The following is a 14,622-nucleotide window of genomic DNA, read 5'->3' on the forward strand; positions in this document are numbered from 1 at the left end:
GGGGAGGGGCAGTCTGCGAGGGAGATGGTCTGACACCATTCACCGGGGACAGAGTCCCTTGGGTTCTTGCCATGTTGGAACAGGGCCTGAGTAATCACTACCTCAGCAGTGGTCTAGAGCCCACCAGCTAAGGGGGCTAGTGCCTTGCATTTTTGTTGTTTTTTCCCTGGGAATTTTTTTCCAGCAGGAATTAGCCCCTTGTGCCCCTACTCCTCTGCTGTCAGGAGGGCGGGACGCATCTGGTAGACAGGGAGGAAGGAAAGTCCCCCCTGAGACACCATAGGTCAACTCACTGCCTTTCTTCCCAGACCAGCTGGGAAGGCAAGGAAGGGGATGGGAAGGTCTAGAGAAGCTGCAGGAATTCAAACTCTGTGGCTAATATTCTAGAATTTTCCAACTGAAGGGATAGGTGAAGCAGGAATGTCCTTGCAAATACTACCCTAACTGGACCTGGTTTTGAAAACACAGCAGCACCTTTGAAAAGTGGCTTGGAGGTGGGATGCCGGCCTGTACTTTTCTCCAGCAAAGCATGCAATGGAAAGTGTTTTCGAACAGTTTTCTTTAAAAAACAAAACAAAACAAAAAACCAGAAACACAAGCTTTTGCTTCCCAGGCACATTTTTACCCATGGAGTCTTTTCCACCAAGGACACAGAATACTTTCTACATTCTGCCCAACAGTTGATTCAGTTTTGTTTTTTTTTTTTTTAAGGTTTTTATGCTATTAGAAAATAAAATGTGAACACAAAACACAAGGAGAAAGTCCCTCATTGCAGAACGACACTGATGCCTTGTCCCCTAAAGGACAGTCTTTCTCACTTGAGAGAAGATGGTAGGAAAGGCAGTACTCTGCTCACGGCCCGAGTGAGCTCATCCAACCCAACAAAGATGGTGGTGGGAACACAGAGCTTGGGAAATCTATGGGAAATCCCATTGGATAACCAAAAGCACATGGTGGAATTGAGGAAGCACTGTTCAAGGGCTGGGCTCCCTTTGCGTGCGTTGGGTAACCTAAGGCTTGAGGAGCGGGGGGGACCGTTCTGTGGCCTTATGTTCCCCTCTCCACCCCCCCCTTCCTCTGTCCATACCACCCAAGACCATCCCCTGCTCCCTTTGGGAAGGATGGAATCATTGCCCAGGGTAGTATCCAGGATTAAAACCATTGCACTGAAATAAAAGTTTGATTCATCTGATAACGTACCTCTGTTGCTATAAACCAGATAGAGATGGATTGGTACTGTTTTATTGTTTTGTTCTGGAAAAAGGTCAGGGAGGTTGTTTTATCCTCGACAACCTCAGATATGCTAAATCGACCTAACCAAAGTATATTCTGTGGAACATCTCTGAGATCTGCAAAATAAGAGTATCCTGGTCACATAAGTTCAGGAAATGCTACCAACTCAATGCTTTGGGGGTTCATAATGCACAGCGTACATCCAAGGCTCTTAAAAGTCCTGCAGAAAGGAAATTGACTTAATTTTCTTTCCCAAGGATATTTGACCTCAAAATGCTTTTTTTTCTTTCTTTTTTCCTTTTCTTTTCTTTTTTCTTTCTTTCTTTTTTTGCATCACACTAACTTCACAACTCTTTGACTCTTTGTTCTATGGAGCACATATCAGGAAATGCTGGACAATGATTCATTAGCAGAAGCCTTATTTGTGAGGACAGTGTCCCCTGCCTAGAAACAGGGCCCAGACTCCCAACTCCAGGGACAGCGAGGCCTGTCACTCTATTCAGTAAAACACATGGCACACATCTCTGTCCATGGAGGGCACTGTCACTGTGCCCTTCACAAAGGGGAGAGAGCTTGGAAGAAGGTATACAACATTTTATAAAAAGCTTTGGCCACCCTCTTCAGTGCACACCTCACCCACATTCAATAAAGTCATATTCTCAGCGAGATGTGGCAGCTGTTGCTGGGCTGGCCGTGAGCTTTACAGTTTTAATAGTTTCTGTGAATAAATTATTCATTTTTGTTTGTTTAGAATATTCTCACCCCTTTGCTATATACTGCGTCAAAAACAAAACAAAAAGCAAAACTTACCCACGCCCCATCCCACCCCCCCCCCATTATTAGAACTATAATTCTTATTATATACAGGATCTGCTACCAACTCATTCACTAGTTGTAAGAGGGATGTGGCTCAAACGTCACCCGGGGCATTGAAATGGCTGGAAATGAGAAGCGTGTGCAGATGGTAATTAGCAAGGAACAGGAAGCGGAATGTTTCCGATCTTCCGGAGGAAAGGGGGCACAGATTACAGTCATGGAAGGCTGTCCTTGAGGCTCATGCATGGTGCTCCTCGCCAAGGCGCTGATGGTCTCAGCTTCTGGAGGACTTGGGAGGGGTATGTGCGTGCATGTGTGTGTGTGTATAGGTGGTCTACCTCTGACCTTCACCAGGGGAGAAATGCCAGACCACTCCAGATCCCCAGTGTATGAGGTCTGCCTGCCGTAACCTCTCACTCTTGGACACAGCAAAGAGGAGAGAACACTTCTATGCTGAGGCGTGGGTGCTGGGCTGACAGCACAGGAAGAGGCACTTGGCGAATGAGTCCCTTCCCTCCCCCAAGGCAGACAGGACTAATCAGTCACAGCCCCGCTCCCTGCTGTGCCTGGCGAATCCATTCTGGTGCTTAAAGGCAGACACCACTAATCCATTGGAGTGGGCAACATGATGAGAAACGCTTTTGTCTTCTCTTGTGTTGGGCAATGAGCCTGGATTACTCACCACGTCAAGTGGCCTGTTCTAAGTGTGTGGTTTTCAAAGTTGGGCCAGAGAAAAACGCAAATTTGTCGGGTCACGGACCTTCCGGGGTTGTTCAAAATGGTCTAGACCTCATGTGAAGTCCATGACTATGAGAGGTTTGCTAATGGTTGAGCTGGAAACTGTGTCCACATAAAGCTTCTTGAGGGCCGAGACTATTGGTTTCATTCAATGCTCTACCTGCAGGGCCTACAATGAGGCCCCACACGTAGTAGTTGCTCAATAAATACTTGCTGACTATAAAGCAACAGCCACTTCACCAGCATAACTGGCACTGCCAGTTAAAAATTTCTGTAGAAAGGCCTATTCTATCAGACTACTAATTCTGGTGAAAAGGGGAAAAGAAAAAATAGCTACAATCAGCTCTTCTCCTTGGGTTAAAAAAAAAAATCACTATTTTTTTTTTCTTAGCGCAAGGGACTCTTGGGTTGCTTGGAATCTGCTTGGAATCGGTCCCTCGCAAAGGTGCCTTTTTCTATTTATTTCTCACCGATTTCTGAGAAGGGTAGCACCGACAGACATCACGATGGTTGTTATCACACAGTGAACCCTATGAGCGCCTAGTGAGGAGAACATTCATGCCCCAGAACGAGCTGTAGCAAGTACAGAACAAAAACACACATTTCTTCTGCAAAGACATTAGAATATTGCTGCCACAGAAAGAAATCTCTACAGAGACCATGTTTAAATAACTATAAATAATATTAATTAGAATTTATGGGATGCACAATTCATGGAATTCACCAGAGCACAAGGAAACCTCTGAGACAGTGTTGTAAGTATTCACGTCTAAACACGAGGACACCCATCCTTTTCCCTTGCAAAGACAGCCGTCCTTCCCTACTAAGGATTTTAAATAATTCTCACCATGCCGCTCGCAGCATCATCCCCACAGAAATATTACTTTACAAAATAACCCAATATCCATAGAATTTCTTTCGACAAATAAAAAAAATCTTAAATTAAAAAGCACGATTCTCTCTCCCTCTCCCCCACCCCCTTCATTCCAATTTCAGGTAGCTGGGCACTGAGTAATTGAACATTAAAAAATCGAGTTTGTAGACTTCGTACAGCTGCGTCTGGTGCTCGGAGCTGATGTTCTGGAAGAACTCCGTGGTCATCTCGTCAGTAGTTCTCGTCGACTTGGCGTAGGTGGGGAACTTCAGGTAGCTGCCCACGCCCGCCAGCCGCAGGACGTAGTTGGAATCCTCCTCCAGCGTCTCGTACTTGCCCACGAGGTCGTAGTGGATGTGGCACGGGTGGCAGAGCGAGTGCACGGTCTGCCAGTGCTCGTTGAAGGGCTCCTCGCGCTGCGTGTGCGGGTCGATGAGATAAGCCACGAACTCCTCGAAGCGCACGTCGTCGCCGCGCCGCAGGGCCTCCTGCGTGGCGTTCTTGCGCTGGCGCCGGATGATCTTGGTGCCGTAGCGCTTGTGGAAGGACGTGTTGTACTTCTGCGTGAACTTGTTGCGGTAGGCCGACACCAGGCGCTCGAAGGGCTCGCGCACGAACAGGAACTTCATGTAGCTTTTCAAGCGGTGGTTGATCTCCGGGATGCTGTACTGGTTCAGGGTCTTGAGGTTGGCCGCCACGTGCGCCTCGTTGGCCGGGATCTCCATGGGGTCGCTGTACTTGCCCCGCCCGCTGAGCACCATCATGAGCCGCTTCCAGTTGGTGCACGCCACCTTGGGCACGTAGCAGTAGATGAGCTCGTGGTCCTCGTCCACCACCAGGTGCTTCAGGTCGTTGGGCGTCAGCACCCGCCGCTTGCGGCTCAGGGCGCTGTTGGCGCGACAGGTGTCCGTGACCTGATCGCGCCTCATCTGGTGTAGGACCGCGGTGTTCGAGAGCTCCAGCTGCAGAGGGGACACAAGAGGGACACGAGTTCAGTACCGGAGCGGGAGATGGGAACCTTGGGCCGCGTCCACAACCGCGACGGCCAGTACAGGGGGGTGGGGACCTGGGATAGATGGCCAACGACCTAGATGGCCCCGGCTTCCTTCCTAACTCTCCACCAGCTGCCTCGCCTCTTTGGGTTCTTTGTTCCACCATGTTTCCTTTGTGGAGCAATAGTCATGGTCAACTCTGTAGCTTAGGCATCACCCTCTACCAGCCTGGCATGTTCCGAGAGCTGCACGTAGGCTGTTTTCCTTCTCTCTGTACAACCACCTTGAAATGAGGCTGATTTAACAGCATCAAGGACCCACCACCATTTCCAGGCAGCCTTCCAGGCTACGCGCTGCGAGGCATCGGGGATGCGGTCATAAAAAATACAATGAGGTTACTGCTCTTGCAGAGCTGACAGCCTAGCTGGAGAGAAAGAGGGAACCGAGGCTCAGAGCGGTTAAGTCACTAGCTTGAGATCACACAGTGAGGGAGCAACCGACCCCGTATGCAAACCCAGGTCGGCCCTCCTGGCAACCAGGGCTGCACACTTTGCACTCTACCCTGAGGTCCAGAACTCCCATCTTCTTGACTGAAGCATGGCAAGTCTGGCATTTGATTGATCTACATTAAAGTAGGCGGATCCAATCTCTCTACGAGGCCACGATGGTGAACATCAGTTGCTTTGTGTGTCTTCTGGTGCCTCTGCCTTGATGTTCCTCTGGGAACCCCCTTTCCTCCACTCCCAGTTCCTTTTCCCTCTCAAGCAGCTGTGTGGTGAGAATGGCAGCCTGGAGCTTGGGGACAGGGAAGGCTAGCCTGGGAAGGGAGGGTACAAAAAAAAGAGGAGAAGAGAGACGGATGTACGTATTCCCAGTGATGTCACCTCAATACCTAGGTCCACACTTTGCTGAAACCAGACCCCTCAACTCTTAGGCTTTTGTTACGGTAGTCGGTACATCTGCTTTGGCACATAAAGCAGTGTGAGTCTGGATTTTGGAACTCAAATCAAGGGGACTGGCATTTACTACCTTCGAGCCTTTCTTCTTTGCCATATTCATCCATTGATGTATCCATTCAGACATCTGTCCAGACCTCACAGTGTATAGGGCACTCGGCTCAGCACCCATGGGAGAGAGAACATTTTCCTAAAGGGCTCACAGTCCAGGACGCATCAGACCAGAGAGCTGGCCGCCTCAGAAGGGCCCAAAGGGAAGACATCTGTGCTCCTCTAGATTCTAGGAACAAAAGTGTCTCCTCAAAGGCCATTCACTCCCCTGGGAGCCAGTGCTCCTAGGATGGGAAACAGAACACCACACAGCCCTGGTGTGCTGACAGCCCTAATGTTGTTGGCTTAACGCCATGCCTCTGTCTACCTTCCTGAATGCGCAGTGTGGCTCTTCTTTTATTTTTTTTTTTAAAGATTTTTATTTATTTATTTGACAGAGATCACAAGTAGGCAGAGAGGCAGGCAGAGAGAGACAGGAAGGGAAACAGACTCCCTGCTGAGCAGAGAGCCTGATGCGGGGCTCGATGGCAGGATCTTGGGATCATGACCTGAGCCGAAGGCAGAGGCTTTAACCCACTGAGCCACCCAGGGACCCTGTGGCTCTTCTTTTAAATATCAGAGAGATTGATATTAATTATGGTTAACACTATAGAGAAAATGGGCACCAGCACTAGGGAACAGCCAGTCTGGGGCTGCAGAGGACATGGTGTCTTGGTTGTCTTCCTGCCCCGAGAACACAGACCCCATCCGTGTACTTGTCTTTGAAGTCCTCCATAGTCTGCGCCAACCTACCTTTCCAGTCCCGTTTCTAGTCCTCCCCCATTGAGAACTAAAGGGAGCTCCAGAGAAATCAATGATTCACTCTTTTCCCTTTGTTTTTTAATGAAAAAAGTTTTTTTTTTTTTAAAAGCCCATATAATTAACATACACTGGCATATTAGTTTCAGATACACAGTGTGTTGATTCAGTAATTCCGTACGTTACTCAGTACTCCTCAGTACTCCTGATCCCTCCCACCTGGCTCGCTCCCCCCCATGCCACCACCCGTCTGGTAACCACCAGTTCTCTATATTGAAGAGTGTGTTTGCCTCTTTCTTTGTTTTGTTTCTGAAATCCCACATATGGGTGAAATCATATGGTTATTTGTCTTTCTCTGACTTCTTTCACTTAGCATCATACCCTCTAGATCCAGCCGTGTTGTTGCACATGGCAAGATTTTATCCTTGAAGAATTCCACTGTGTGTGTCTGTGTGTGTGTGTGTGTGTGTGTATCACATCATCTTTATCCATTCATCTATCTTCAGACACGTAGGCTGCTTTTACATCTTGGCTGTTGTAAACAATGCAGCAATAAACAGAGGGATGCATGTATCCTTTTGAACTAGTGTTCTCATATTCTTCGGGTAATGATGCGGTAGTGCAATTATTGGATCATATGGTAATTCTGTTTTTAATTTTTTGAGGAACTTCCATACAAAAGCGGCTGCACCACTTTGCATCCCCACCAACAGCGCACGAGGGTTCCTTTCTCTCCACATCCTCGCCAACACTTGTTTCTTGTGATTTTAGCGACTGACAGGTGTGAGGTGATACGTCGCTGTGGTTTTGATTTGCATTTCCCAGATGGTGAGTGATGTTGAGTGTCTTTTCAAGTGCCTGTTGGCCATCTGTTTGTCTTCTTTGGAGCACTGTCTGTTCATGTCTCCTGTCCTTTTTTAAGTGGATTATTTGGTTTCTGTGGTGGTGTTTTGTAGAAATTCTTCATGTATTTTGGATATTAACATTATCGGATATATCATTTGCAAATATCTCCTCCCATTCAGTAGGTTGTCTTTTCATTGTGCTGTTTCCTTTGTTTACAAAACTTTTCCTTTATTTCTTTTTTCTGTTATTGCTATAGTCCCCACAGTATACTTTTGCTTTGGTTGCCCTTCCCTTAGAGACAGAGGTAGAAAAAAAGTTGCTATGGCTAATGTCAGAGAAATTGCTGCCTGTGCTCTATTCTAGGATTTTTATGGTTTCAGGTCTCAGATGTAGGTCTTTAATCCATTTGAGTTTATTTTTGTGTATGGTGGGAGAAAGTGGCCCAGTTTCATTCTTCTGCATGTAGCTGTCCAGTTTTCCCAACACCATTTGTTGAAGAGACTGTCCTTCCCATTGCATATTCTGGCCTCCTTTGTCAGAGACTAGTTGAGCATATAATCATGGCTTTATTTCTGGGCTCTCTGTGTGTCTGTCTTTGTGCCAGCTTGGATTACTAGAGCTCTGTAGTATGTCTTGAAATCTGGGATTCTGAGGCCTCCAGTTTTATTCTTTTTCAAGATTGCTTCGGCTACTCAAGGTCTTTTGTGTTTCCATACATGCATTAAGATCTTTTGTTCTAGTTCTGTGCAAAATGCTGTTGGTATTTTGATAGGGATTGCATCAAATCTGTAGATTGCTTTGGGTAGTATGGACGTTAACAATATCTGTTCTAATCCATGGGCATAAAATACCTTTCCAGTTGTTGTCTTCAATTTCTTTCATCAGTGTTTTGTAGTTTTCAGAGGACAGGTCTTTTACTTCTTTGGGTACGTTTAATCCTAGGTATTTTATTCTTCTGGGTGCAACTGTAAGTGGGATTGTTGTCTTAATTTCTTTTTCTGCCATTTCATTATCGGTGTAGAGAAATGTAACAGATTTCTGTATATTGATTTTGTGTCCTAAAACTTTCTTGAATTAGTCTATTAGTTCCAGTAGGTTTCTGGTGGAGTCATAAGGGTTTTGTATATATAGTATCATGTCATCTGCAGAGAGTGAAAGGTTTACTACTTCTTTACTAATGTGGATGCCTTTTCTTTCTCTTGTCTGTTTACTGTGGGTGGTGAACACTTCCAGTACCATGTTGAGTAAAAGTGGTGAGAGTAGACCTCCCTGTCTTGTTCCTGATCTTAGGGACAGCTCTTAGCTTTTCACAATTGAGTATGATGTTAGCTGTGGGTTTGTCATATATGGCCCTTAATTATGTTCTAAACCTACTCTGACAAGGGTTTTTTATCACGAATGGATGTTGTAATTTGTCAAGTGCTTTTTCTGCATTTATGGAAATGATTGTATATGGTTCTTATCCTTTCTATAACATTGATGTGATATATCATGTTGATTGATTTTCAAGTATTAATCCATCCTTGCATCGTAGGAATAAATCCCACTTGATTGTAGTGAATGATTCTTTTTTGTTGTGTTGTTGGATTTGGTTTGCTAGTATTTTGTTTTCAATTTTTTAAATCTATGTTCATCAGAGTTACTGCCCTGTAGTTCTCTCAAAAAAAAAATTTTTTTTTTTTTTTTGTGTCTTTATCTTGTCTTGGTTCAAAGAATCTCCTTTAACATTTCTTGGAAGGCTGGTTTAGTGGTGATGAATTCCTTTAACTTTTGTTTGGGAAACTATCTCTCCCTCTCTTGAGATGAGAACCTGGCTGGGTGGACTATTAATCATGCCACTCTCTTCTGGCCTGCAAAGTTTCTGCTGGAAAAAAAATATCAGCCTTAGGAGGTTTTCCTTCTCTGTAACTGCTTTCTTTTCTCTTGCTGCTTTTATTTTTTATTTTTTTTTTTTAAGATTTTATTTATTTGTTTGTCAGAGAGAGAGAGAGCGAGAGAGCGAGCACAAGCAGGCAGATTGGCAGGCAGAGGTGGAGAGAGAAGCAGGCTCCCCACTGAGCAAGGAGTCCGATGCAGGACTCGATCCCAGACCCTGGGATCATGACCTGAGCTGAAGGCAGCAGCTTAACCCACTGAGCCACCCAGGCATCCCTCTCTTGCTGCTTTTAACATTCTCTCCTTTTCACTACTTTTTGCCATTTTTAAAAAAAGATTTTTATTTATTTATTTGACAGAGAGAAACACAGTAAGAGAGGAAACACAAGCAGAGGGAGTGGGAGAGGGAGAAGCAGGCTTCCCGCCGAGCAGGGAGCCTGATGTAGATCTCGATCCCAGGACCCTGGGACCATGACCCAAGCTGAAGGCAGACGCTTAATGACTGAGCCACTCAGCCCCCCATGCCCCTACTTTTTGCAATTTAAATTACTGTGTGTCTTGGTGTGAATCTCCTTGAGTTGATTTTGTTGGGCGGGGGGGGTTGGTCTCTGTGTTTCTTGGATCTGGATATCTGTTTCCTTCCCCAGATTAGGAAAATTTTCAGCTACTATTTCTTCAGATAAGTTTCCTGACCCCCTTTCTTCCTCTTCTGAGATTCCTATAATGCAAATGTCATTATGCTGGATTGTGTCACTGAGTTCTCTTAATCCATTCTCACTTTTTATTCTTTTCTCTTTCTCCTGTTTAGCTTGACTGCTTTCCATTACTCTCCATTACCTTCCATTACTCATTGATTGCTGATCTGTTCTTCTGCTTCCTCTAGTCTATTGATTCCCTTTAGCCTATTTTCAATCTCAGTTATTGTGTTCTTCATCTCTGATTGGTTCTTTTTTATGTTTGCTCCTTGTTGAGGGTCTCACTGATGTCCTCCACTCTTCGCAAGTCAGGTAAGTATCTTTATGACCATGACTTTAACTTCTCTATCAGCCGTATGGCTGATTTCTGTATTGTTTGGCTCTCTTGCTGTGATTTTTGTCCTGTTCTTTCATGTGGGACACATTCCTCTGTCTCCTCATTTTGTTTTGCTCTCTGTGGCTCTTTCCATGGATTAGGAAAGTCTCCTGCTCTTGAGGGTGGTGGCCTCATGAAGAAGAGGTCCTGTCGTGCCCAGCAGTGAGATGGTCCCTGTTCAGCAGAACCTGGCACTTCAGGGGGGTCTGCTGTGTGCACCGCACATGTCTTACTGTTGTGGCTACCGCTTTTGCTCCCAGTGCATTCGTCTGCAGTGTCTCTCTTGACCTTTTGTGGGCAGGGTTTGGTCCTTATGGCGGCCAGTCTGGGGCTGCCTTGAGCTTGAGGAGGGTCAGCCTAGGCATTTGCCATAGTGGCAGTAGCACCAAACTGCAGGGACTCGCCTTGTGTTCCTTGAGAAGTGTTGGCTGATGGACAAGGCCTGTGGACCAGTGATGCCCCCAGCCCATTCCTGGGGCTGCAGTCAGGCTGGCATGTGTGGTCATCATCTCCTTTCCCCAGGGAAGGAGGAACTTCGGAACAATGTTGGTCCCTTTCGGGGCTGCTTGCACATGGCTAGGCTTGTGACACTACTTTGGATGGACTTCTGCTGGTGCTGGGTTGGATGGGACAGGCCGGCAGGAGAACGTGGGGCTAAGCACTGTGAGCAAGCCAGGGGGAGTGTGTTCTGGCTATGCTGGTTCCTGCAGGTGTCCACGCATCTAAGCCAAGGGGGCAGGGAGGGAAATAGTGCCCACCAGCTCTTTTGTTTTAGGAGAAGTCTCCTAAAGATCCCTGCCTCTCCAGCACACACTCTGAGATTAATAATCTAATACACTTGGGACGCCTGGGTGGCTCAGTTGGTTAAGCAGCTGCCTTCGGCTCAGGTCATGATCCCAGCGTCCTGGGATCGAGTCCCACATCGGGCTACTTGCTCTGCAGGGAGCCTGCTTCTCCCCCTGACTCTGCCTTCCACTCTGTCTGCCTGTGCTCGCTCTCTCTCTGACAAATAAATAAAAATAAAATCTTTAAAAAAAAAAAAAAAATCTAATACACTGCCTTCCTGAATACCCCAGGCTTTTTTTATTTTTATTTTTTATTTAAGCTGCTGGTCTATGCTATATCTCAGCAGGGTTGTCTCTTATATGTCTCTTTAAGGGAGTTGGGGGGGCTCAGTTTCCTATCACCCTCTGGCTCTCCCAGAGCTAAGCCTGCTAATTTTTAAAGTTCTAAGTGTTAAGCTCCACTGATTGTAAGAACTCCTGAAGTTAAGTCCCTCTGGTTTTTAAAGTCAAATGTTATTGGGTTTTATCTTCCCAGTGTAGGTCCCCTGTGCCTGGGAAGCCTGGTGTGGGGTCTGCTCCTCTCCCTTTTCTGTGGTGGTAGTGTCCTTCCTCCCACCGACAGTGTCCCAGCTCAGTTTGGTTCTTGTCCATATCTCCACCCTTCCCACCATTTTTGATGTGGCCTCTTCTCTACCTACAGCTGTGGAGAGTCTGTTCCTTCTTTTTCCTTTGGGCCCAACCATTTGCATTTAAGATTCTCACCCTTCCATTTTTGTGGGTATAAACCTGACAGTCCTTCAAGTTCCAATGACCCCTGCCAGATGAGTGGAGGAATCATTCTTTCCTCTGAAAACCCACTGCATTAAGCATCCTTTACCCCCTGCCCCCAACCATCTAGTTCACGCTTGGTTTTCTCAAGATTGGTGGCCACTTGCTTCACGGAGACTCAGAGTCCCTCTCGAACCACTGTCCCACTCCAGGCTAGACTATAGGCGACCTGAGTCTTGAGAATGCAGAGGGATTAGTGAACACCACCCCACCCCCAACCACTTGGACAGCCAAGTCAATAAATCCATGAACCTGGGTATCACCCAACAGGCTAGCCCTGAGTTTCCAATGAAGCACAGTCTCTATAGTTCATCTAAAACATTCACAGGGCATCTGTGATGGGCCTAAATGAGGAGATTTGCTGAGTTTCCTGGAGACCTGAGGCATAACCTGTGGTCACCAGAGAAAGTCATAACACCCTGCAGTATAGCCCTGTATCCACCTCCCCCATGGTCCCGAGGACAGCGGTGGTCATCACACAGCACGAGACAACAACAGACAGTAGGAGGAGTTACTCTAAGGCTCTTTCAAAGGTTATTTTAATAGATCATCTCTAATCTTCCTGGTAATTCTCTGAGTTACATACTATCACACTGGAAATTTTCCACTCTCAAGAAAAGGAAGCAAACCAAGACAATGCTAACACAATGGAAATTACATGTGTGAAAAGTAAGGAGATTGTCGTGCTACTTTTAGCCTCACAAACTACTGGAAAGCACAAAGGAGTCGTTAGTGCTTTTCTAATAGTCCCCTATATTGGCACTCTTCCCAACAAGAAGTAGAGTTTACTTCTCCAAACCCTTGACTCCCCCTGGCTGTGAGTTGCGGACTAGTCAAATGTGGTAGAAGCCATGATGAGCAAATTCTGGAGCCAGGTATGAAACCTTGGAGTTCCTACACCTCGGTTCTCCTGAAAGGCTGCCATAGTTTCATACCACACTGGCGTAAGTTTCCCCCTGTCCAACAGAAGTGCCATGAAATATGGACTTTTTCTTCCCATGGCTGTCTTCAGTGCTTAAAAAAGTGGCAGTCATATAGTAGATGTTCAATAAATATTTGAGGTCGTGAGTGAATCAGTTAATAACCTCGTTAGAGAAATGTGATAGGAAAGCAGGAAGGTCCCTCTGTAGCAAATGTTGATAGACACCAGAATATCCCTTAATAAAGGCTGTGCTAGGCTGAGTAGTGTCCCCCCCCAAATTCATGTCCACCTGGAACCTTAAAATGGGACCTTACTTGGAAGTAGGTATTTGGCAGATGTAATTAGTTGTGGTCTTAATAAATTAGGGTGGGTTGAAATCCGAAGATTGGTGTCCTAATTAGGAGAGAAAACAGAGACTAAGAGACATCCAGAGGGAGACGGCCGTGTGATGATGGAGATAGAGGTTGGAGTGATGCATCTACGAGTGACAGGATGCCAAAGGTTGTCAGCACCACCTAAAACCTGGCAAGAGGCGAGACGGGTCTACCCGGTAGCCCTATGAAATGAAAACAAGAGCCAAGGCTTCAGTCAATAACTGTGCAAATTGATAGAGAGTATAAATGGATAGGAGAAGATGACATCATACAAGAGGATATTTTTACATCGCAAAATAAGGAAAGCATAATAGAGTACGAGTAACAGCGAGGATGAGATTTGAAAACAGAAGCTCTGGGCTTGATCTTCTTTGGGCAAGACCATTAATCTTCTGAGCTTCTGTTCTCTTAGCTGCAAAATGGGGATAGTACCACCTCCTCTGCAGGGATGTCCATGAAATCAAATCAGGTATGGGTTTAGCATTTAGAAAAGCAGATCAAGACCAGTGCAGCATTTGGACAAGATACGGTACACAGCAGGCAGTTAATACGTAGGCGTTTTTTTTTTTTTTTCCATGAAAGACGAAGAAAGAAACCCAGAGGAGAGGGCCAGGAATCCCCAAGACCAATTTCACCAGCCCAGTAATTTTGTTCCAGGCAGTTCTAAGACATGGAAGTCAGTTAAAATTTTGAATATGAAGCGTCCTGGCTTGCATGTCCTGACTTCTTTCTAAAAAAATTTTTTACTTAAGTTCAATTTAGTGAACATATGGTGTATTATTATTTTTTTTAAAGATTTTTTTATTTATTTGTCAGAGAGAGAGAGAGAGAGAGAGAGAGAGTGTGAACACAGGCAGACAGAATGGCAGGCAGAGGCAGAGGGAGAAGCAGACTCCCTGCCGAGCAAGGAGCCCGATGTGGGACTCGATCCCAGGACGCTGGGATCATGACCTGAGCCGAAGGCAGCCGCTTAACCAACTGAGCCACCCAGGCGTCCCCATATGGTGTATTATTAATTTCAGAGGTAGAATCCAGTGACTCATCAGTTGCATAGAACACCCAAGGCTCGTGCCATCACGTGCCCTCCTTAACGGCCATCCCCTGTTGACCCCAGCCTTGTTACCCACCTCCTCTCCAGCAACCCTCAGTTTCCCCTTTCCTGACTTCTTAGCAGACAGAATCATCACCTTAAGAGGAGCATTCATACCGTCCAATTAACAACAACAACAAACTGTCCAGAAGAGAACAGAAGGGCTGGGAAGGAGAAAAGAACCATGAGTTTTGCCTATTCAAATCGCTACTGGCTGTTCTGAAGGCAATAAATGACTCACCAAGCAGAGAAACCAGGGGTCTCCCCCACTTATTTTTCCCTAGGTCTTTTCAGTCGGAGGCAGTTCTCTGGCCCTCTGGGTCTCCGGGGAGGTAGCATGTCAGCTAAATACTGCCGTCAGGGCCACAAAGCC

General features: G+C 46.2%; 1 protein-coding gene across 2 annotated transcripts in view; it reads right to left on the minus strand.

Annotated features, from left to right (window-relative positions):
* Positions 1-1,226: 1,226 nt before the first annotated feature.
* The window catches only part of CHST11 (carbohydrate sulfotransferase 11), a 254,392-nt gene continuing 240,996 nt past the window's right edge, over positions 1,227-14,622 (minus strand). For both annotated transcript variants that reach the window (XM_004743038.3, XM_004743039.3), the window contains exon 3: positions 1,227-4,623. In XM_004743038.3, the coding sequence (XP_004743095.1) occupies positions 3,769-4,623 (855 nt within the window). In that variant the 3' untranslated portion in view covers positions 1,227-3,768. The remainder of the gene's footprint in view (positions 4,624-14,622) is intronic.

This window comes from Mustela putorius, unplaced genomic scaffold, assembly GCF_011764305.1.
Source record: "Mustela putorius furo isolate JIRA1106 unplaced genomic scaffold, ASM1176430v1.1 tig00000788_pilon_pilon_pilon, whole genome shotgun sequence".
Taxonomy (NCBI): Eukaryota; Metazoa; Chordata; class Mammalia; order Carnivora; family Mustelidae; genus Mustela; species Mustela putorius.